This window comes from Molossus molossus, unplaced genomic scaffold (genome assembly GCF_014108415.1).
Source record: "Molossus molossus isolate mMolMol1 unplaced genomic scaffold, mMolMol1.p scaffold_m16_p_1, whole genome shotgun sequence".
Taxonomy (NCBI): domain Eukaryota; kingdom Metazoa; phylum Chordata; class Mammalia; order Chiroptera; family Molossidae; genus Molossus; species Molossus molossus.
Window position 1 is genome coordinate 165,805,538 of NW_023425344.1, and position 25,998 is coordinate 165,831,535.

The following is a 25,998-nucleotide window of genomic DNA, read 5'->3' on the forward strand; positions in this document are numbered from 1 at the left end:
TTGTGAAGGTTGCAGCGGGGAGAGAGGTTGAACAGTGGTTGGGGCTGGAGGAACAAGAAGCTCTGGATCTTGGCAATCATCCACAGAGCAGATTCTGTGTAAGGATGTGAACTACCTCAGACCTCCATCCTAAATGTAAGAGATAAAATTCAAAGATAAATTCTTAGTACTTCAAGAGGTAAATTGCTCCATCCCTCTCCCCTTCGATAATTGACAGCTTAATAGAGGGGTTTTGGAGTCTCTGTGTACGCCTCTTGGGGGATTTGACCATTTATTAAGCACTTTCTTTTTCCCTTGGTTCCTTGTGATTTGAACATTTCCTTTCCTGTTATATGTCGTTCTTCCTTACTGCAACTTTGAGAATTCCGCTTCACACTATGGCCTGAAATGTGATATGTTTTTCCTCTGTCTTTGCTCAGTTGTGCCTTTTATCTTCATAGCTAAAGTGTCATAGAGACCTGCTAAATTCAAATGTCATCACTTTAAATTAAAATGTGGAACATAGATACTTTATAGGCTCCAGGAGTTTTCTTATTTGTAATTTTTAGACAATTCCAATCTATATCTTAAGCTGAAGGAATCTCAGGAGACTTTGGTCAAAGCATCCCTTTTAAGGGTAATTTTCCTGCCACAGCTTACGAAGTCATTTGAATGCCACCATTTATATTTTACCTCTCAGATTGGTGACCTGAGGCATTTGTCAGCAGTGGCCAAGGATCTCTGCTTTCTACCAGGACATCACCTCTCCTTCAAACCTCCTTCTGAGATTGGTCATGAGCCTTCACTCAACAACCCATTCATCCATTGATTTATTCAACACAGTTCTGGACATTGGGGATATAATTATAAACAAGAAACATGAGATTCCTTGCTCTTGTGGAATTTACATTTCAGTGGGATATGGATGAGGAAAAGCAAATGAGCAACAAAAAAAAAATCATTGAATCAAATAAATGGATATAGTAAATATTCAGAAGAAAAGAAATAAGACCTGAGAGAAAGAATAATAGGAGATACCTATCTTAGATAAGGTGACCAAGGAGGAACATTTTATTTATTTTTATTAAATTTATTGGGGGTGATATTGGTTAATAAAATTATATATAGGTTTCAAGTGTACAATTCTATGATACATAATCTGTATATTGCATTGTGTGCCCACCACCAAAGTTGAATCTTCCATAACCATGAAACCCTCCACCCCACTTCCCTCTGGTAACCACCATGCTGTTGTCTGTGTCCATGATTTTTTGTTAGTTTGTTTTTCTTGCTTGTTCATTTCTTGCTTTCAGTTTTGTATCCCACATATGAGTGAAAGCCTATGGCTCTTGACTTTTTCTGTCTGACTTATTTCACTTAGCATGATATTCTCAAGATCCATCTTGTCACAAATGACAGTATTTCATCTTTTCTTATGGCTGAGTAGTATTCCATTGTATATATGTACCACATCTTTTTTATCCGACCATCTAGCGAAGGACATTTCATTTGTTTCCATGTCTTGGCCACTGTGACTAATGCTACAATGACCATGGGAGTGCATATATCTTTAGGAATAAATGTTTTCAAATTTTGGGGGTATGAGACCTAATGGATATGAAGGTGATAACCATGTGAAGAAGAAAGAAGGAATATACCAAGCAAAGGGAACAGATGCCCAAGGTGGGAAGGAGCTAGGTTCATTCAAGGAATTGAAAAAAGCCTAGTGTCGTTAGAATGTGTGTGGAAGGGTGAGAGCAACTCAGGAGCAGTGATGGACAGTGAAGGCCAGACAGGGCAGGACCCTGATTACTCTGGTACCCAAGAGGAGATGTGTCTAAAATACATGGTTGAGGCTGAGATCAGATCTTTCCTTTAAAGAGACTGCAAGCATAGTATCTAATACCTACCATTGTGTTATCAATAAGGAGGCATATAGAATAATGGAAATATAGAATAATAACGGAGCAATCTGTTGAAAGTTGTCTGCTTTGGACAGTGATATTTAGAGATCCTTTTATAGTTAATCTTTTGGCTTAGGAGATACAACTAGTTCATTTTTTCACTTTGGTACTAAAATAAAGAATAGAAAAAGATATAGTTGAGGTAAACAGAAGTGAGGAAGAAGCAGGAGGATATAACTGTGTTTAACCCATTGCTTACTTTGAATAGCAGAACGTCTGATGGGCAAGAATGAAGCCATCAAAGGTGAAAACAAATGTGTATTTGTGTTCTTTCAAAGTCTCCTCCAGATGTAATAGCAGTGAGCTACTGAGCATTTTCAGGAACAAAGTTAAGCAACAAGCCAAACTTTCTAAGCTCTACGCAGCAGTGCTGCAGTCTATGGAGTCATAGCTATGACATGAATGCATGGGATTACCGTCAGAGTTCTACGCAAGTGTGTGTGTGTGTGTGGGGGGGGGGTGTCACACATCCACCAGAAAATAGCCCCAGTAATTTCTTTTAATATTTGCTGAATTTTTAGAAAGGAGCGGGGTGTTATTGGATATTATCTTAGTCTGTTTGGGCTTCTGTAACAGAATTCTATAAAGTAGGTGGCTCAGAAACAACAGACATTTCTTTCTCAAGGTTCTGAAGGCTGGGAATTCCGAGATCGAGATGCTGGCAGATCCCATGTGCTGGCCTCCGGGCGGGTCGTGTCCTCACGCGGCAGAGGGGTGAGAGAGTTCAAAAGGGTCTTTTTGCTGAGGGCACCAATCCCATTTGTGTGGGCTTCACCTTTCTGACCTAACCATTTACCGAAGACCTCACCTCCCAACACCATCACACTGGGGCCTAGGTTTCACCTACACATTTTGGGGGAACACAAACATTCAGTTAATAGCAAATGTGTGAATTTTAGTTTGGGTTTAGAGTTTCATTTTTGGAGCTGTTGTGCTTTCAACCTACAAAAGAATTTGTGTTTAAGTCAAAATTTTATTTATGAACATTTCATTTTGGGTTCGGTGGGCACTGCTGTGGTAACCGTTCTTCACACGTATCGCACACACTTGCTTTTCCTGCTGACTCTGCTTGCTTCCTCATTCACGTCCCCCGCTGGGGCGCCTGTACTGTTCACACGCATCAGCTGACTTCGGAGCTTCGCGGTCTCCCCTGGCCGTGCAGATTGGGGCCCCAGAGGAAATCCCAGCTTTCATAATCTCTTCCTGTAGACTCAGGACCCAGGCCAGGATGGGTTTTAGTAACAGATGAGGGAGGTGGACACCCAAGACTTGGGGGTCTTTTCCAGGCTCTCCTCACCCCTGCTGTGAAAGTCCATTTCCACCCCTAGCCTTTCTTAAACTTATCTTGTAGAGTCATGCATTCAATATTGAAGTGAAGAATAATGAAATTCATGAACTTGAAGATGGGCACCATGTTGACATGTTAGTGCCTGTGAATATTTGGTATGAATTAGCATCTCAGATATCTTTCTAATTCAACAGTTAGCCAGAGTGGGGATGGTGGATTGCGCACAAAGGTAGGGGGAGCCTTTGTGTGAGGCTGTTACACATGGCTTTGAGGTTTACTGGAATATTCTTATCTAACATTCGGGGGCCTTGCCTTACTCACAGTAAAGCATCCTCTGCGTCCACTGGCATTTCCTGATGAAACACAATTCTCTGCCTTTATGTGTTTATTGTGACTTTAGTAAATTGGTTAATAATCAATATGTTGAAAAGCAAAGGGTTTTTTTCCTAGAAAAGTATTTTACTATTTCCCACAAATATGGTCTTAAGTAAGATATTTATTATAAGTTTTTAAATGACTCTTCTAATTTTCTTTTTTTTTAATCTCTAAATATCTTTCATTTATCAGTGCATCATCTCTCAGTATACTATCTAGATAAAATGTATTTCCCTCCTTTTAAATACTTTTATATTTCCATCTGTTTTTACGGCATGTTACGGCATGTCTCCAGAGGCACACAGCATTTTTATTTTCAAGTAAATTTATATTAGTTACAGTCTCCAGCTGTTTTAGATATAGGATCATTTCCTGTCGGTACTGTTTCCAGGACAATTCTTTTTTTTCCCCCTCACAAAAATGAAAAATGTAATTTAACAAAGACATCCTATAATTGCCTTCATATCTAGCAAGGTATCTAGCAATCTAAATACTTATTTTATTTAAAACATCTGTCTACATAATATTTAGTGATTGTCCAGGGCTATATCATCTTTGGGAAAGACAGCTGCTGCCATTTTTATTTAATTTATAAGAACCAACAAAAATGTCTCCTTAGTATTGACTCTTCTGCCACTATGTCTTCTGTGAGATTTATTTTATTTTTTAAATGATAATAGCTTACCTCTTTGGTGCTTGCAATTAGTTTAGTTTATGTTTTTCAAATTGGGAATGGCCATTTTTAGAAAAATCACTATGGAAATATTCTGCAAGAATAGTACTCTTCTGTTTTGTGTGTGTGTGTGTGTGTGTATTTTATGTGTATATATATATACACACACATATATACACATATAGAGAGATATAGATAGATAGATCTATATATACATATACATATATCAAAGTATCATAATAGAAATGATAGCATTGCTGCTTTACTCGTGTAACTAGCCTTATATAGGAATCACATTTCAATTTCCAAGTTCTTTTAGAGTTATTTGTCTATAGTGCTTTTTTTTTTTTCATTTATAATAAGAAAATGTAGTCCTTTTTATTATGAAGTTGTTCTGCTGATTAGAACAATTAATTGATATTTCCTTGGGGTTTTTTTGTTTACAAATAATGCACGAAGAGAGATGGCAGCTTCTATGAAAGCTCTTTGTGTTGGGGTGATATTGAATGTTGCTTGTAAAGGAATCCGGATGTAAACCCTTATTTATTTACTTTATTATTTATGTATTTATTTATCTGTGCGCGACTGTTGGAGCCGAAGATGAAGTGTTTGACTTTTAATACAGCGTACCAATTTCGGCTCAGCTGAGCGCCAGAACAAGACACCCAGCCCTACAACAGTGTGTCAAAAAGAGAAAGTTTACCTTTTCCAGGGAAGTAATCAAAATATTCCTTTTTGGAACACTGAGAGTATGAAAGGGAAATGATTACATTCCCCACTGACGTACTGTTATGATTGACAGGAAAAACCAACATGCATGCCACCTGAGACGTCTTGTTCAGGAACTTTCTGGAGGGTAGTAAATTGCTGTTGGCACCAACACAAAAAAAATAAAATGACTTGATTCAGCACTTTTCAATTCTAAATCCCCGAACGCTAAAGTAAGAAGTAAATATTCATCAAATGATCAAAATTTATATTGATTTTTATTCTACATTAGCAGCTCAAAGTCGAGATTCTTGACAGGATGGATGTCGGTCTGAATGATTCTCTTTGAAATGAGGATACAGCACTGAGCTGAATGCTACCGTGCATTCCTGAGCCATAGGCCATGATTATCAGAACCCTAGGAGGCTAAATTTTTAAAAGAACAGCATAAAGACACACTTGTTCAGTTCTGTTTTGATAACTAAATTGTTATTATTAGTATGTAAAATAATTCTTGTTGTTCCTAATCCATTCCTTCCTTTCTATCACCATCTCAGGACGACTATTTTATAGAATTTCAAAGGCACTGGCGTGCACATTATAGTCACATAGAGTTAACAGCTACATTTGCCCGCGTAATTGCACTTGGGAAGGAACTGCCAGTCCTGCAGGGCAAGAGAGGCTGAGATTGTATCTTCACAGTATACAGCTTTAACTTTTTGTTTCTGCCAGAAAGTAAATAAGGATTTGCTGAGTGAAATTTGGAAGATGGGAATAAGGACACAGTCGTAGCACATCAACACAAGTGTGATGCCTGCCTCACTGTGCAGAGGTTTGCTCAGGAAGCAGTGATGGAGAAACATCGGAATGCTAATCATCCCCTCCAGTCCGCACAGTGTAATCGTACTGTCTTCCCACCCTAGCTCGTGACATAAAATGCTGAATTTTTAATGACTTTAACTACGTGCATTACAAAGACGAGGAGGGCAGTGCCGGATGAGGCTCTCCACAGAGGCAGTCGTGTGATATATTTGCTCTTCATGTTTGTTAGGCGGATGTATCGTCGTTGTTGTTAATAAACATCTCATCTATCATTAACATGAACGAAGAGGACATTTTTGTTTATGCACAAATAAATGCAGAAGAAAGAATAAAAGTAACATTTATGTTAATTTTTCTGATTTGTAAAAAAATGCTTATTATTTAACAAATAGAATGAAGGACGTAGTTTTAAAATTGAATTTTCTAACCATAGTGAATGTTCTTAATGGTTTGCAAACAGCACCAAGTTGATAGAAATAAAGATGACCTTTTAAAGATATAAATATAATATATTTTACTTAAGTCAGTTATCTTTGCAGTTGTCCAGAGTTAGTTATCTGTGAATATGAATACAAACAAACCTCAAGAACTTAAGGCTAGTTGTTCTGGAACTGCTAATATGTTCATAGAAGATTTGGATCCTCATGTACAAAGATTATATAGTAGTCTTAGCTGAGTATAATATTTAAAGAGCTCTGATATTCTTGTTAAAGTTTTTATATATATTTAACAATGAAAAATATTTATATTTTAAATACTTTTATAACTCTCTTATCCAATGAAAAAAAAAGAACATTCTAACATTGTTTTTTTAGGGCAACATTTTGAAGTATAATATTGGTCTTATTCTTGAATGAATATTTTAGCTCCTACAGTAAAACCTTGATATAACAGACTAATTCAGGCGAGGGGGTGTCAGTTAAAGCTGAAAGTCCATTATGTAATAAAGTAGGTTTTCTGAATTTGTATGTTAAAATTTTGACAAATTAGTTTATCTGTTGTTACTTATGTAGACACATTTGTATAAAAAAGTTAAGTATGTATGAAAAGTTCAATTTCATCGACAAGTTTTCTAAATGCATTACTGTAATTTTAAATTTATACTGAATAGGTCAGCAAACGGGTGAATTCACCAGTCACCAGGAGTAAACAAACAAATGTACACATGGGGAGGGGGTGTGGCTTAGCGCAGGTGGGGACATCAGCCTGCAGGCCCTAAAGCAGCTGCAGAAACCACCCCATGCGACACGACAGCAGAACAGTACCTCATGCAGCATGTGGTGTGATCACATGCCAATTATTTGCTGAATACTATTTACAAGTGGTGACTCTTGGACTTAAAATGTGGACTATCATTGTAGATTTGTAATATTTATTTATGTCAGTGAAATTACTATAGTGTTTTCTCCAACATAGAGCCTATTGGCTAGAATTTGTTAAAAATAACAGTGAATTAATAACAAACTTACCTTTTAATTTAATTATAAGCAAATCTTGGTTCAAAGCATTTTAAAATGAGCAGGGTGTCAATTTTCACATATGACATAGTGACCAGAAATTTTGTCCATTAAATCCAAAGTCAATTAAATCAAGAGCTGCAAAATTGAGGGTTTCTGGTATTATTTAGTATAATTTTTCTGTAATTCTGGGTTATATGTTCTCTGAGGGCAAGCAGCATGTCTGACCCAGACGTGTAGCTTGCTGGACACTTTACACATAAGAGATTCTCAAGATAAACTTGTCAAATGAATAAATGAAGGCTCTTAGTCAACTTTACTCCAAAGAAATACATTGTTCTTTAGTCCTACTGCAACTTCGTAGGAGAAGGGGGCTTTGCTACTCTGCTCAGGCACCCACACAGGACTGAAGAATGACTTGCAACTCTCATCCGTTACAATGCCAAATGTTATTTGTATTTAGCCAGTGTGGCTGAGCATGGGTATGTGAATGACTGTCTTTAGAGGGTTCATTTCTGGACAAGTGAAATGCACTTTGAATTCAGTCCCTACGGTGAGTTACTTCAAGAAATTATGAACCACCAGCAATGATGACAAAGGCAAAAATGCACAAAATAACCAGGATCTTAGGGCAGAAAACCTCCCAACACTGTAAAGGTGACAACCCTAAATCCGGGAGTGAGCAGAAGGAACTCTGCCAGATAAAAGGAGGGGCATTTCCGAGTGTAGATATTAATCAACCCTGGGAGAGCTTGTCAAGGCCTCGAGGCCTGAAGGTGTTTCAGAAGGAAGCAGTCTGGGCCCGTTGCAAGAGGGATACTATGAGGAGAAAAGAGAGAAAGCATATTAAACATTTGTATAAGAAAGAAGAGAAACAGGCATGTGTTCAGAAATACTGCATCAAAGGTTAAAAAAAAAACCCACAAAAAAGATGTAGTAAAAGTAGGAAATTATTCCCCAGTGACAAATCATTGCCAGCAAAACGTACAGTTCTCGCCTACTACTTTGGAGTTTCCCCATGATCGTCCTGAGTTAGTGTGGACTCTAACACATGAATTGTGTTAAAATATTTCCTAAACTATAAATATCCTAAACTTTTAAAATAAATCCTTCTAGATTCAATTTTCTAATTAAAAATCAACCAACAAACAGTGGCATTGTTAATGTCTTCTCCAAAAGCTCCAATGACTTTTTTAATGGAAAATCAGATTGTATTAAGGCAAAACCAGCTCCTGCCTGGAAGACGTAAAACTGTGGTTTGAAGTGGATCGTGAAGATTGCCACATGGAGACGGTAGCTGAAGCTTCATTCTGTATGTGTGGGACCATCATGTGTTTCTAATACGGGTAACATGTAAGATCACTCTGTTGGCTGAACAAAACATTACCAAACGATTCTTCAATTAAAGATGCTTTTCTTCTCTCCTTCCTTTCTTTTCCAAGAGAAACGTAAACAAGGTATCTCTTTTAATAATGTTTATGTCTGTCAAAGAAAACATAGTCTTCTTTCTGAAGGAGAATGAAGCCAATGATTTTAGACATCAAGCTGAGGCTACAGACTTCAAACACTCTGTTTTATTTCTTCATATATTTTAAACCACTTCAGTTTTTTGGGGTTTTTTTTTTGACTCAGTACAATTTATTCAGACAATTTGTCGCTGTGCTTAGTGCTGAGGATATGGCACTGGGCACATAGATAAAAGTCCTGCCCACAAGAAGCTTCCAATCCATGGGGGAGGCGCTGGGGGGAGATGGACAACACACAAGAAATGTTGGCTAGAGCTAGACATGGTGAATACGTGTGAAGGAGAACGGGATTGCTGTGGGTAGCGGTGAGTTGAAGTTTTAAATAGAAGATGAGAGAAGACCTGAATGAGAACATGACATTTCAGCAAAGACCTGAGGGAAGTGAGGGACTGTCTGTCATGCAAACAAAACCAATGCCCTGGGAAGTGGCTACCAGCCCTGCTGGAGCTGGTCAGCAGAGTTTGAAGACCCGGCGCTGACCACCGGCATGGGGGATGTGGACAAAAGCCTAACTGGAGTGTGCTCAAGGGACAATAGGAGAGGAATTAGCCATAGTGAGTGCAGATAAAGCACATACAAGTGATTTTGTTGTCACGGCGAACAGAGAAATGGGACTTTAGCCAGAGGATAGAATGGTGACAATTGACGTCAAGAGTTTCTTTTTCCTTTTTTTTTTTTTTTTCTTATGTGGGAAAAATATTTGGGAGGGGTGGCTAATGTGCTAATGTATTAAGGCAGTAGAGAGGAAAACTTGATGCAGGGGAGAAGGGCAGTTTGCCGAGGGAGTGCTACCTTCGTGCAGCTACGAGGGGGTCTGGTGCGCCCGTGAGGGGCTTGTCTGAGCAGTCTGGACAGTTTCCACAGAAACGGGAGGGAAGACAGAGAACGTGGACCCCGTGCAAGTAGGAGGGTAGACGTGGCGGGAAGCTATAAAGGACAGTGCGAGTGTGCGTGACGAGGCAGACCTACAGAGGCATGCAGTAAGAAAGAGCAAAATTAACATTATCAGCATACTTGACAAAGGATGCTGGGACATGCAGTTATAAGGAAATAACTGGTATTTCTTCACTAAATCAGTGCTTTCTGAGATAAGGATAAGGCATGTATCTGTACACGATTATAAAAAGTGATTATATGTTTAATCCTTAAGAAAGACTGAAATTTACTCCCCACAATGTATCATGGGCTAACTACTTCACCATTAGACACAATAGCAGAGGGAAGTAGGTGGCTGAGTAATTAATTATTCAGGCTCCAAAGATCATTGAATGTGGATCACTCCATACCAGGCCAAATTTAAATAAAATATTTTAGAACACTGTGTCTTGTGTTCTGACTAAATTATTAATTTGTAATCTAAATTTGAAGAGGTGTCTCTCTCGTGATTTCGGCTCGAGGCGCATACAAAATAAAGGGGAAGACATGCTACTGATGATAAGCGACAAAGCAATTGTGTTAAACCTCAAATGAAAAGGCAGTGTTTCTAACTTTATTATGTGTATTAGTCTGCTAAAGTGGCAACAACAGAATGCCATAGCCTGGGTGGCTTAACAACAGAAATTTATCTCTCACAGGTCTGGAAGCTGGAAGTCCCAGATCCAGGTTTTGGCAGGCTTGGTTTCTGGCTTGTACACGGCCACCTTCTCTCTGCGCCCCCAGCCTTCCCTCTGTGTGCCCACTCTTCATCTTCTCAAGAGGACACCGTTTCTGTTGGGTTAGGGCCCAACCCTTGCTACCTCATTCAACCTTACTGACCTCCTTAGAGACCCTGTGTGCAAATACAGTCACATTGGGGGTAAGGCTTGAACTTGAGAACTGGAGGGGACATAGTTGAGTCCACATGTTAGGTTAAAGGTTTTCTACAGGTATGAGTTACTAAAATCTCTTAGACATTCCCTGTGTTTGGGACCCTGGGCTTTAGCCTGATGGAAACTGTTGATTTCCTTCTCAATGAAATGGTCTCGAAGTATGCCAGGAGGTAGGAGCTGTATGAGCTTCTTTGGACTATTCCATCAGATGGCTATCTTGCCATGATCGAAGAAGTGCTGGGAGAAGGTGAAGGCCATCACAGAAACAGTGGTATCTTCTATCGGCACGTTGTTGGATAGTGTCCAAAGTCCCTACCCTAACATCCTCCACTGTGTATCCCCTTCTACTTTAGCCTCTTTGTACAAATGCCCCAACGTTCCTGCCACCATTCTGTGAACATGCCACCTCCTTTCACAACACTGGGACTCTGACCAAAGGAATTACTCTGCCTATAAAAATATCCATCTATGCCCTGGCCGGTTTGGCTCAGCGGTTGGAGCATCAGCCTGAGGTACAGAGAGACCCGGGTTCGGTTCCTGCTAAGGGCACGTACCTTGGTTGCAGTTTGTCCCCGGCCCTGGTTGGTCGTGCGGGTGGCAGCCACTCGATGTGTCCCTTCACATCGATGTTTCTCTCTCTCTCTCTCCCTCCCGCTCTAGCTGAACAAAAAATGGAAAAGTATGTCCTCGGGTGAGGATTAAAAAAAAAAAAAAAAAAATCCATCTACTTTTTCACCTAAATAAAATCATACCTGTATTCCAAGATCTGGCGCAAATGCACCTCTGTCAAGTTTTTACTGTTCATTCCTATCTCCAGACAATTAGTTGTTTTATTTCCCATCTTCCCCCACAATCATTTCACTTGGCACACTTGTAGTTGTCTGTTGGCACGGCTGTCTCCTCCACTACACTGCAATCCCTTGAGAGAAGGGATTATGTTTTGTTCCTATTTGTATCCAAAGTCCCTGGTGCAGTTCTTGACATATGATAAAGGCTCAGTGTACATGTGGGTAATAAATGGGTAGATGTATGAATGTACAATTCATTCATTCAACAATTGTTTACTGAACCCCTATATCTTCCAGTATTTCCACAGCTCTGGGAATATAAAATGCCAAAGGGGACATAGAGAAAAATATCCTCACAGAACTTGGAGTCTGGAGACAGACAGCAAAGGTGTAGGCCAGCAAATGTGAAAAATTTAATTTGTGATATGTGCTGTTAAGGAAATTACCATTGTTCCAAAATAGAGAAAAATAGAGTGGATCTAATTCTTCTTCTTTTTTTTTAAATCCTCACCCGAGGATATTTTTGCATTTATCTTCATATAGAGTGGGAGGGAGGGAGAGAGAGAGTGTGAGAAACATCAACGTGAGAGAGACACATCGGTTGATTGCTTCCTGCACGACCCCGACCAAGGCTGGGGACCAAACCACAACCGAGTTATGTGCCCTTGACTGGAATTGAACCTGAGACTCTTTGGTCTGCAGGCTGATGCTCTAACCACTGGGAAAAACTAGCCAGGGCAAGTGGATCTACTTTTAATAGGATGTTCAGGGAAGGCCTTTTTGAAAAGTAACATGTCAGCCAACAGCTGAAGGATGAGAAAACGTTAGCAAGAGAATGTTCCAGAGAAAGGCAACACTACGTGCAAAGTCCTGAGACAAGAAAGAACTGTTTTGAGAACAGAAAGAAGGCAAAGATGACAAGGGCGTGGTGATCAAGAATAAGATGAGTTGGTCTGAGAGGGAGAAATGAGGTCTGAGCTGGCAGGAACCAATGTACATGGGTCACGGGAGAAGTTTGTTTGTTAGGGCTGATTGCAGGGACGAGACTGGAGGGGCAGGAGTGGGTGGGGGAAGCACAGGTTAGCGGATAACTGCTGTGCTGCAGGGGAGAGGCCGTGCAGGCTTGGGTCAGGCTGGCAGCGGTCAGATCGGGGAGACAGACTGGGGAGAGGTTTGCAAGAGGAGTCAACGGACTCGAGGAGTAACTGACTGTGGTAAATGAAGATGAGGAGTCAAGAATGACTTTCAGGTTTCTGACCTGAGCAACAGATAGTGCCAGTTATTTAATAGGGGAGGCCTAGCCCTGGCCAGTTTGGCTCAGCGGTTGGAGCGTCAGCCTGCGGACCAGAGAGTCCCGGGTTCAGTTCCCGCTTAGGGCACATACCAAAAATAAATAAATAAATAAATAAATAAATAAATAAATAAATAAATAAATAAATAAATAAATAAATAAATAGGGAGGCCTAAGTAGAAATAGTTTGGGAGGATGTGGGGAGAATTCTGTTGTGATCAGTTATACCTAAAGTCAATCCAAGCAGCAGCGTCAGATGGTTGGTTAGATATATCAGTGTGGAGCTCGGAGGAGAGGACCGGAAGCCATTACTATATTGATGGCATAGAAAGCCATAGAAGAGAGTATAAGTGAAGGAAAAAGTGTAGAATTAAGCCCTTAAACAACAACCAGTGGTCTCAGATGTGATTCATAAAGATTAGTCAATGAACCATTGATGAAGTGGATTGGGGAATGGTAGAGAAGGATGGAGGGAGAGTGACTGAGAATCTGTCATGTTAGTAATGCAGACCAGAATACGTGAGAACTGATCCCTTTTCTCTTCTCAATATGTATTCTCTTCCATGGCCCTCACAGTTCATCTCCCAATGTCACCGGTTGCCTCTAGGTTTATATTTCAGTCTTAATATTTCTACTTGCCTGCTGACTATCTCATTTTGGGTATCCCACCAGTACCTCATATAAGAGACTCAATCAAATCCAGCTCGTTTATTCCATCTACCACAGTATTGCTCTTTTCATACTCCTGCTTTCACTGATGGTACCAATAGGAGGTGGGTCTGTCATTGAGTCTGTTCCCTCTTATTCCTTTTTATTTTCCTTGATGAATGAGTTGCCAAATCTTGTTGGTTATGCATCATTAATATTATTTAATCAGGCTAAGTTTCCATTTGTAAAATATATTCACTTTTCAAAGTATCCACTGTTATCATACATGCTGAAAGTATAATTAAAATTATTTTAATCAGAGATTCAGTGTTACTTTTGTAAGAACTGTGTTTCCTTCATACCTTTCACTTAAAAATTTATCTTTGGAGTAAGATATAGTATGAGAAAAAGTTAAGACAGGTTGACTTTAGACTGGCAAAGTCATTCAACCTTAGCAGAAGGAGATACTTTGGTTCTATTTTTACCATCACCTTTAGGGATGAATCACTGAAAACAGATAGAAATAGAGATGGGTGGGAAAGACTTGGGCCATCTAATTTGCCTCCTTCTTAGTACAGGGAAGTTTGTTTGTTTTTTATGTCAAATGCCTATGAGATATTGTGCAGTCTTAGATTGCAACCTTTCAATCATTTTTGTAAGGTGACTAATTATCCTTCAAGTTGCTCAGCCTTGTTCTCTGAAGTCCTTTCCATGTGTCCATGAGAGGTATTTCCCTTTCTACATAGAAATGGCCTAGGATCTAAAAGGGATAAACCCCAATTATTATTATTTTTTTTGCAGTAACGATGGATCTGAATTAAGTCAACATCCCTCTTCATGATCCTTTTTGTGACCAGTGACACACGTTTGTGAGATCATTACCCAGAACAAGCAGTGGTCCAGCTTGTTACCGTTGGATGGTTAGAAACTAACAGGAACGTCTAGGGACCAAGCATGCCCCATGGCACCTTCTGCTGCAGATGCATTATTGTCACGGGTTTTCCAATAGCATTCTTGGTGTGGGATGACCTCTTCATTTACCCCTCTTGCTTTGAGGAGGGAAGAAGTGGTTGGAGCGATGACATTTGGGAAAATTATTGTTTTTAAGCTCTTTGATTATTGCTCAATATCTCTCAATTATCTCATATTTATTTAATCACATAAAATATTTCATGCTCTTTTGAAAGCTATGTCTTGTTGTTTGTTCTAATCATTGACTACCTATATTCAGTTTTATTCACCCCTCCCCCCGTCCATTTAACTGAAACATTCTTAGGTCTGTAGGTATTATTCCTCCAAGTTCTGTGATATCTGTATATCTCTTGGTTGAGACTCTTCTATAACACCATTAACCTGCTCCATTCCTCCTCGTCAACATCTCTGATAAAGATGCTGAATGCCTTCGTGCCTTCCCACCGGCCACACGGAATATTTCTATGAAGCATTGTCCTTTGTTTATAGTGTTTGACATAATTATTTATCCAGTTGAGTCTATTCTTGTTCAAGCCAATTAGTTTGGGCAAGAAAAGTTCACATGATCTAATACATAGGTTCTTAACTGATTTGCGAAACTTCACTTATGTGACTGTAGTAATCTTAGCATTTTTCTAAAGCTGTCCCTCAGCAGTGCAGAGCACCAATGCTAGCTGCTTGTGGAAAGTAACCACGTAGGCACTCCGCCAATGTTTGAGACCTTCCATGTCATAAGCTACCCATTTCCTTTACAGAGTCCTTATCTGCACTTTTAAGAAGCTGCCACTTTATCATAGTACCCCCCTCTGCCCCCAGGTGGAGTCTGTAAAACTAGAGACTGGACAGAAGGCCGAGCTGGGCTCTGGACCCGGAGAGCAGAAGGCTCTGTCTGACTCAGCATTTCTTACCTGTTACAGAATTCTGGCAACCACCCAAGAGCTGACCCAGAGCTGATTTTCTGAAGAGAATATGTAATTAAAATATAAAGAAGTAGCACTTTTGAAACTTATCAGAAATGTTAATGTATGTTCTTGGATTTAGCAAAGTGTGCCAAAAGAAAATAAGAGTTCCTTTGGTCTGCGGCGCCCCTTCACCGGGCACGGGCAAGCATTCGAGACGCTGCCCTCCTGTTCTCTGGTGTACCGGGGAACCCTACAGCCGCAGCGATCACAACAGCTGCAATAAATAAAGCATCTATGTAATACATTTTCATGCCAAATATTATTCAGCATTCTTTTGTCCTTGGTTTGATAGAAAACAGCATGGTGAACTTACTACCTCTCCTTTACGACAGTGAGCCCCAAGTAACTATGAAAGATTTAACAGTTCAAACCAGCAATTAAGCAAAACCACCATTCCCTCTATTTTAAAATTATTAAGACAATAATACCGAGAACACAAAATATAATAAAGGAAGTCTGTTGTCACTACTGAAGACTGATTAGAATTAGTACCAGGCTTTTTTATTCTTCTCAGGGAAGATAATGAAAAGCATTCAGAATATGTGTCCATGCAAATGTATGGGTTGGAGGGGGATCTTTAAAAGAAAAAAAAAAGTTACATATGCGGCGCTATGAGGAAGAATATTCTTAAGGAATTTCACAGAATTTTTATGTAAAATCTCATCATACATTATTATGATCTCAGGGATATTTTGTGATATTTACTGAGTCTTCTGAGAGTTCATTTGTTCAGGTCATATATTAAGGAGGAACTTATAAGATTCAGATCTAAAATATAATTCTGTAATATGCCCAGCTGATCCCGTTAAATCCAACCCAAAAAGGAGCAGTATGATGACATGAACAATGCCCATTCTTCGAGTTGTTACACCTCACTCGCGATGCATTCCTGCTGGATTAAAACAGCAATTGCTCTTTGTGTCTCTGCAGGCTGAGGTTCAGCTCTGCTACCTGGAAGCACAGAGAGACGCTGTGGAGCAGATGTCCCTCAAGCTGTACAGCGAGCAGTACGCCAGCAGCAGCAAGAGGCAAGAGGAGTTCGCCGATATGTCAAAAGTTCATGCAGTGGGAGGCAATGGGTAGGGAACTATTCTTTTTGTTGTTTTATTCTCACTAATCTCTACTTTTTCAATGATTTTCCACTGGTGAGCGGCAGGCAGGCCTTTCCTCCCTCGCTAGCAGACAAGAAGCTCAGTCGACTAGGTAGGCCTTTATGTTCTCTTCCGTGCCTGCTGGAACCGGAGACGGTGGGCGTGACCAGCCCCTGTCACCGAACACAGAACTTCCTGACTTTGTTATGATGCATTTGAAAGCAGCCTTGTGATTGGACGAGCGTTTGTGTCACTATATTATCGTATTGGTGGTTTTGTTTTAGAAATGTATTTTTCAGGGTATTTCCCCCTTTTTAAACTTAGCCATTTATTTTGAAGTGTGTCTAAGGATCTTTTAAACACCAGATCCTTACTTGAAACTTGGTAGAACATAAGTTTCCTGAAAAATGTTGATATTTAATAATTGTTTGGACCATAGGCTAGCCAGTTTGCTTTACACAGTCAACTGGAATAATAGACTAACACTGGCATTGTGCAGGGTAAGTGAAAGGCCCCAACACCGTCAGTGACCCATCAACAATTGAATTCGGCCTGAGACATATGGCTGCATTTTATTATACTGACTACACATCTCCTGAATGATTGTCATGCATTCAGATATTTCCAATGACTTTAAAGTGATGCAAACATTGTGTGTATGTATATATATCTTTATGTCTTTTCTGGCTTCATTCTAATATTTAGTAGGTGGAAATTAAAGAGTGGAAGAGTAGTAATGAAATTTAATTATTTCACTTGATAATAATTATACTCATAAAAATGGAAGCAGGAACCTATTTTACTTTTATACTTGAGCCAGACAACCAAGGGGAGAATTGTTCCCCCAACTCTGTTACATATTAATAGCATCTTATTACCCTATGAGGTGTAACTCTAGCTAAAATATTCCCTAAAAAGGCAGGCAGAAAAGAAGTGTTTTTATGCACTTGTTTGCATTTATCTTTTAAGTACTTATACTTGTTTAAGTACTTATACTATACCTGAGGACACTTTTCCACTGATTTTTTTTTTTTTTAGATAAAATGGGAGGGAGGGAGGAAGGGAGAGAGAGAAGCATCGGTTGAGAGAGACACATTGATTGGTTGCCTCCCACACAACCCCAACCAAGGCTGCGGATCAAACCTGCAACTGGGATACATGCCCTTGACTGGGACTCGAACCACGACTCTGGTTCACAGGCTGATGCTCTAACCCTGAGCCAAATTGGCCAGGGCTAAGTACCTACACTTTTGACTGGACTTTAAATCCTCATATGAATGTTTGGGATAAATTAGTCTGCTGATTACAATCTTGTCTTGTGATTAAATCCAGGGTCCAAGAATACAGGAAAAGAATCAGAGTCCCAATTCTGTTTAGGAATTGAGAAATAAATTTTTAAATTTCCTTATCTATATAATTTGTTGCTCTGTCAGGAGTTTTTTAATCTATAGACATGTCACATATATATTTGATTACTCTTATATAATTCAGTAGACATTTATTCACAAGAAGAAAGCAGAGAAGCAAATAAGAAAGAAAAGGTTAGAACTTGGAGCATGAACAATAAGCTGTTTTGAGGCCTTAATGTGCTTTAATTTCTCTAAATGCCTAAATCGTCTCTGGCGTACACGCAAGCACACACTTGAGGTCACATTTTCATGTTTTCTAAAGGCCCTGGAGATTGGACGGGCACCACGTGCTTCTGACCTCAGATTCCAAGGACCTAACCTGAGTACTTACCCCGGGCTCCAGAGATCATAAATCTGTCCTGGGAATTGCTTAGTTAACAACAAGCATTGTTCAGTGAAGTGGGAGTAGGTGAACTTGCCTGATATCTTTTGTTTATGCTCCTTGGGGTGCTGAAGGCTGTGCATTGTGCAGAAATTTAAGAGTGTGCTGAAGAAAAAGCAGCTATTTAATGCTAAGGACAAAAACCATATACTCTTTTCTATTTTCTGTTTACATACAGAACAGCATTGTGTGAGAAATGCATGTGGGTGAGGTTATCTGGGTTGTCCTGCCCCCAAGAGTCTTTGCTCCCACAGTCAAATCCTAATTCTGAAACTTAAGGACATAGCCTTATAAAATTATCATGCCACACACATTTCATTAACGGTTTCTTTTGTTGCATAGACTGATCGTTGTTTCTCTAAAGCGATTGTGGGAATGGTGTGGGCTTTCTAGGATCTTCATTCCCTATGCAGATATCCAGTCTACTGAAGAGAAAATTAAGTTGGTCATGCAATTCATATATTTTTATTTCTTTCCTTCCTGTGTCTACATGCACGCTAAGAAGAGTATGTCATTGAAAAATGTAGAGAACTACTCTAGCGAAGACTCAGATGCTAGGTTGAATGGTGATCTTAAATTCCTAAGAATTTTACACAACCAAAGTGTCAGTTAGAAAGGAATTACCTCTCTGGTGTGACAGGAAGGTGTGCATCAAGGTGATAGAACACAGCTCATATACAACTATGAACTGCGTCTTTAGCACATGTGATGCTGTGTGAGCTTTAGTAACAGGGTGTGTTCTCCTGTGGGAGACATTTGGCCCAGGCTCCGGCATTGCAAAGAGGGAACCCAGGGCTTCCTGGGGGGTATGCAATGTGTGGGTCACTCAGCAAGATTCTCTAAGAGAGCAGATTGGTGCTTTTTATTCCTGCCAATTTGAATGAAATTGTTTATAGATTGTTTTGTTTCTTTCATTCAATAAATATTCATTGAAGACCCATTATGTCCCTGGCATGATGGTCGGAGCAGAGTTTGTTAAGAACACCTACATTTTACATATTTTGTAAAGTATAACCCTCTTTTTTTCCCCAACACCTCTTTCTACAGCAAGGTTGTCAGAATTCATTTTTTAAATGAATTTCAAAGATGCTGTTGAATTCATTAAGTAGCATCCTATTTTCTGTCAAGACTTAGTATAGGTTATAAACCATGTCTTTTCTTCAGTTTATAAATGATAGACCCGGGAGGCGAAAAGACTGGGTAACTGGTGTGTCCAGGATGATAGTGTAAAATGGAGCTAAGACCTTGGCTCAGACCCCTGGGTCCGAACGCACTGGACAATCCGTAAGTCACGCTTTGCCCTCTCTCTGAAGGATTTTATTTGGACCCTTGATAAACATTTTTTTCCCCCTAAATTCCATGTTGTGCATATTCCATACTCAATGAAATTTGAATTATGGTATTTTCTTACTGTGGAGAAGACTCTTAAGAAGATTTTGTTAAAGCCACAAAGAAGTTTGGGTGAAAACATTGCAAAATAGGCTTACGTGAATACAAAATTGACTCCATTCATTAATTTGACAAATGGTATCATGTTTCTCCTATATGAAGTACAGAAATTAAAAAACAAAAATAAAATGATTCCTGACAGTTTGTTAGGAGGAGCCAGGCCTATAAACAACATGGAATAAAAGATCACAAATTCGGAGTTAACCTGCCTGGGGCTAGGGGTGGGGCTCATGGAAGGCAGAACTCAGTTCTTACTGCAGGAAGAGAGTTGGAGCAAGTCAGGAAAGATAGCACAGAGAGAGGACTCAAGATGATTGTTGAAAGAAGGCAAGGTCAGGGGCGGGGCTTTTTAAATTAATCTGAACAAACGTTTATTGAGCATCTACAAAGACAGACCACAGTGTGCCTTCATGAAATTTACAGTCCAGCAGACAGGGCAGTGTGTGGTAAGCTGGTATTGGCCTGTGCAGTGAGAAACGGGGGTGCCTAGGGTGATGGGGGAGCTCAGAACAATCGGGGTGGGGTGTCTCTTGTGTTTACCACACCGGGGAGCAGAGGTCTGGAATCATCAAACTGCCTGCCTTTCCATAGGACTGGAGAACAGGGTAGGAAGTTGGAGGGGGTGTGAAAAATAAGGCTTGGGAAAAAGGGAGAGTCCAGATTCTGGAGTAAATCATTGAGTTCATGGTTCTGAACCAGGGTAGTGCATCAGGATCACCAGTGGGGCTTTTAAGTTGAAAATACCTGACCTCCCCACCCCAGTGAAAATTCTGATCCCGTAGGTAGGAGTGGACCAAGATATGATTATGTTCCAATACTTCCAGCTGTGAACCATTGCTCTAGTGGTTTTCCAAATCTACTTTCTGGACCCCGCAACATCCACATCTCCTGGGAATTTGTTCGACATGCCAGTTCTGGGCCCCACTCCAGTTCTACTAAGTTGCAACGTCTGTGGGTCCAACAAATCTTCCTTTAACAAGTCCTCCAGGTGATTCAGATGCAGTTCGAGAAACACTGCTTTAGTCTTGTAGATTGTAGGTTAAAGATGCACGGAGAAGAGATTAAGAAGTGCAAATTGGTAGTTACAGAATAGTCCTGGAGATGTAAAGTACAGCATGGGGAATGTAGTCAATAATATTATAGTAACTATGTATGGTGTCAGGCGAGTACTAGTTTTATTGGAGTGATCGCCTAGTAAGTTACGTAATGGCCAATCACTGGGTTACACACCTGAAACTAATATGTTGTATGTCGATTGTAGTTGAAAAATTTAAAAAATATTTTAAAAAGAAATTAATGGAGAATGCAGAGACTGAATTAGAACCTAAATCCCGAAAGAATCAATAAACACTGGATGAAAAGGATGATGCTGCATTTGCTGGTTCAAAGACAAGAAAGAAAATAGGAGCCTTGGCACTCAACTGATTTTGGTGTCATTCAATATTTAATATTTATTGAGCTACGATTAAGTGCAGGTTTTCATAGGCACTGGCGATGTAGAGATGATGGGAGACAAAGGGTGACAGATGTAAGTAAATCAGAAAGGTCTTCCAGGGGAAGTCTCAAAGAGAATGGCTCAGGGTCAGAAGTGACAAGAAGAGTGTTTCTCCCAGAGGTGGCAGAGTGTACCACAGCTAGAACCACTAAAGGATGCCCATCATGACTAGATTGGCAGTTTTTAATCAATGTCCCAGCAGCGCTGTGGAGAATAGATTGGCAAGGACAAGACTAAACCGTGCTTGGTTCACAGGCTATTCTAGTCATGCAGGTGAGAAACAGGACCCGAGCTAAGACAGCAGCAATGGAAACTGAAAGAAGGAAGTTGAACTGATAGGCCTTGGGCACCAGAGTGGTTACCAGTACTTAAGAATGTTTCATGCTTATGCACTCTGGCAGATGGATGTCATTCACTGAGGCGGGAAATTCAGAAGGGGGGAAGAAGCTGAGTGTAGTTCTTCTGATGGTCTGTGGAAGCAGGTCTGAAGCTTAGGAATGTCAACCAGCAACCAGGGCAGGGTGGTGACTGTGGGTAGAGAGGCTGAGAGGTAGGAGATGACCTTTTTTGCAGTCTATTCTCCCGTCTCAGGTGGACATAAAATTATCTTTAAGAATGCTTAAAGAAAACGTCCAGGACCAGATGGTTTCCCTGGTGAATTCTACCAGACATTCGAAGAAGAATTATTACCAATCCTCAAACTATCCCAAAAATTAGGAAAGAAGGGAATTCTTCCAAACTCATTTTATGAGCCCAGTATTACCCTGATACTAAAAGCAAATTACAGGCTAACATCCCTGATGAACATACATGCAAAAGCCTGAACAAAATATTGGCAAATCAAATTCCACAATATATTAAAAGAATCATACACCAGGATCAAGTGAAATTTATTTCAAGGATGTAAGGATGGTTCAATATTCACAAACCAGCCAGTGTGATGTATAATATTAACACAAAATTATATAATCATATCAGTAATGCAGGAAAAGCATTTGATGACCTTCAACATCCATTTATGATAAAAAGTCTCAACAAAGTGGTTATAGAGGGAATATCCCTCAACATAAAAAAGGCCATATATGACAAGCCCACAGCTAACATCACACTCAATGATGAAAAGCTAAAAGCTTTTCTCCAAGATCAGGAGACAGACAAGATGCCCATTCTTGGCACTTCTATTGAGCACAGTATAGAAAGTCCTAGCCTAGCAATTGATAAAGAAGGGGGGAGGGGGAGAGGTGAAAGAGGGCATAGAGGGGATAAATAGTGTTGAAAAAAAATTTGTTTTTAATTAAAAAAAATAATAAACATGAGGAGTCACCAAAGTGAATAAATGCCATCAAATGTTGTAGACGCTGTGCTCGATATCTGCATAGAGATATAGGAGCCCGACAGAAACAGTTGTGAGTTCTACTTGGAAATGCCAAGAGAAGCTTCATGCAGGGCACTGAATCTGGACAAATGAGCAACTGGCTGTGTACCAGGAAGCTAGGCACTCACATTCTCCAGAAATATTTTGCTACTAGTTTCTTGTGCACTTGAAGGACCAGCAAACCCTTAAGCCCATCCCACCCTGTACCATTTTGTATTTGAGAATATTGTATGATCAGGATTTTTAAATTGGAGTGTGTGAACCAATTGATGTGTCTCTCTCACATCAATGTTTCTCTCTCTCCCTCGTTCTCACTCTATCTGAAAATTAATGGAACAATATCCTCGGGTGAGAATTAACAATGATAGAGAGAAAGAGAGACACAGAGAGAGTGTCATATATAAATATAATGGAATATTATTCAGCCATAAAAAAGAGTGAAATCTTGCCATTTGTGACATGAATGGACCTTGAGAACATTATGCTAAGTGAAATAAATCAGAGAAAGACAAATACTGTATGATCTAAAACAAAAACAAACCCAAACCCAAAAATAAAGATGTTAAAAATAATAAAGAAGTAAATAATGCTTATTTGTCTTAGAAAGTCTGGATAATCGGAAAATTTTTATTTCAATTAGAATCTTTCCTGGTGTATTACACAAGTCTTCCAAAATAAAACACTACATCGAGAATTTCAGGTCATATCTTGATTGGCAGGAATTGAGGGCTACAGTTGACTATTATTTGCTGTCTTAAAGCTGCAGGTAAAAGTGTCTGATCCTAGATATTAGAATATATTAAGTCTGCTCAGATCGCTTTCACTGTAGTGTAAAATCATAAAGGAGGAGAGAGAGCTTACTAGGTAAAAACTGAAGACTAGAGTTGAAGTTGGCACTCTGCTACTTCTTAGCTGTGTGATTGGGACCCTTCACCTCCCCAAGATGCAATGTCTCAGACTGTAAAATGGGAAGAGCTATCCCAGTCTACCTCACATGCTTTCTGCAGCACAGAAATACAATAATTGATAAGAACATGTGTAAAATACCTGGGATGTAGTAGATATGTGAGGAATCAGTGAAATATACACCGAGCAACAACTATGCTGCAGGGTGTGCTATGAAATGCTAGGAAAGAAAAAGATGCATAAGACAATCTCCACAGCCCTCAGTCTAGAGAGGAAGAAAGGCACTCGAATGCATCCTCCTGAAACAGTGGGCAAAATTCAAGATAGAGAGTGTTATGGGCGAACCCAGGAAGCCCGCCTAATCTAGCCGGGCTAGGAGTCAGGGAGGGCTATGGGAAGAGAGAACATCTGAGGAGACTTAAAATATGCATAGATATTAGCCAGAAGAGAAAGGTTGGTTATAGGAAGGGTAAGGATTTCAGCCACAAGACAAGAAATAAGTAGGGTGTGTGTGTGTGTGTGTGTGTGTGTGTGTGTGTGTGTGTGTTGAAGGTTTTTGTAAATAATAATTTGATGATGTTGAAACAAAAGGGCATGGAGATATTTCCTGACCCTGTTTGGGAATTCCAAGGCAGTTCTTAGGGACCTTCTGCTCTTGTGATAAAGTTCTAGAAAACACCTCAGTTTCATCAGCCATATGCCAGGCTTTCTCTGGCTTTGGGTGAATCTGGACAATGTCTACAGATGGAGATATAGCCAAGTTTATGTCCTCTACCTAAGAATTTAGGAGTGATTCACCCCTTATCAGGCAAGCTTTCAGAGTAAATTTTACTACTAAATCTGAGTAGTATATGTAGGTTATTCCCAAGCACAACAGGCTGAACTAAATAAACTTCTTTTTTTCTAATAGTTTATTGATTCTTAGAGAGGGAAGAAGGGAGAAGGGAAGAGAGAGTGCAACATAGATGTGAGAACACATTGATAGGCTGTCTCCTGCATGCCCCCTACTGGGATCAAGCCCAAAACCCAGGCATGTGCCCTTAACGGGCAAATTCCTGGTGCACAGGACGATGCCCAGCCAACTGAGCCGCACTGGCCAGGGCAAATGACATTAAATAGACAAAAGGTTACAGGTTTGGCAAGAAAAATGAATCCATTTTTGTTTAGGAAAAAAAAGCACCTCTGGGGCAGTGTGAAAGCATGCACACACAAATATATATAAAACATCCCCAGAGAAATGATATTGACAAATGAAAACAAATAAATCACTATTTAAAATATCACTTGAAAAGTAAAATTTGATTCTCTAAATTAAGCACTAAGATGCACTGACCATAACCACTTGGGAAGGGATAGAATCACTCTGGATTTTGCTGCTTCGAGGTGATATTTTTGGTTTTCTGTTCAGCAACAGGTCAAAAGTAGTATCTTCATGCAGTTGAATGAACATTCATATGGATTCATATTCTCTCTCTCTCTCTCTCTCTCTCTCTCTCTTTTCTCTCTCTCTCTCTCTCTCTCTCTCTCTCTCTCTCTCACACTGATCATTTTGAATTTCTCTTCAGGGGAACGTTGCTACATAAAATATTTTCTTTTTGGTACATACCAGCCACGAAATGAAGTACTGTCTCTTACATGTGCCAATGTTGAGAACACTCTTGCAAATAAATCTCTAGACAACCCAAAGAAATATTATTTCCGTCATGCCTTTCTACTTTCTTCCCAGACACTTGACCTATCTCAATTTAATTAATGGCTTATCAATGTTCAATTCAGGGGTTTTTGCCCCTTTTCTTATACTGTGATGTTATTATTAAATAGTATGATTACAATGCAGCATGCAGTTAAAAGGAGCAAAATATGCCTGGCTATCTCCTGGATAACTGCTGTTCTGGGTACTATGCAATATTAAAATAGGTCTTTCTGGGTAAAAAAAAAGTCACCCATAGAAATGTATTCACTTGGGGTCATGGTATTATATACCCTTTTAGTGTGCAGACACATTAAACTAATTTTAGACCTAGACAGTCTTACACTTTAGTGATCTAATGCCAAGAAAGGGCAAACCAGAGAGGTAGTGATATACTTTCTGGGGAAGTATTTCTTCAAAGTTAGCAGTAAAGTCATATATATATATCAACACATATATATTCCATCTTAACAATGCTCAATTTGTGTACTGCTCCGGAGCTTTGGTAGGGCCTACTGAAGAGGGAGAGAGGGGCTAACAGGAACAATGAGAGGGTACCTAAGACAAATCTAATCCACCTCATTTTCATGTGCAGAGCTTAACTCTTTTCTTTAAAATCCATTTCTTTATTAATTCCCCCATCTCATTTACAAAGGATTTGACTCAAATTATAAGAATATTTATAATAAAATGGAATAAATGTTGACTGAAGCTAGGCAAGAATAAAATGTGTGAGAAAACAAGCAAATGCATATTCTGTGCATATCATCAAGAACACTATCTTTGGCTCTACGCTTTCCACACCTGAAGAAAAGAGTGAGATCTCGTCCATCAGAAAATGTGTAGCATCCTAAGATTAAAAATAGACCTATTGGAGGAAGGTCAGCTTCTCCTGCCGTTGAATCCTGAGGGGAATTTCTCCTGTAGTCCCTTAAAGAGA

At 39.7% G+C, this 25,998-nt stretch overlaps 1 protein-coding gene across 1 annotated transcript in view; it reads left to right on the plus strand.

The window, feature by feature from the left end:
- Positions 1-25,998, plus strand: part of AKAP6 (A-kinase anchoring protein 6) — a 291,396-nt gene that overhangs the window by 139,647 nt on the left and 125,751 nt on the right. The window contains exon 8 of the mRNA XM_036243801.1: positions 16,192-16,340. Coding sequence (XP_036099694.1) covers positions 16,192-16,340 — 149 coding nt within the window. The remainder of the gene's footprint in view (positions 1-16,191; positions 16,341-25,998) is intronic.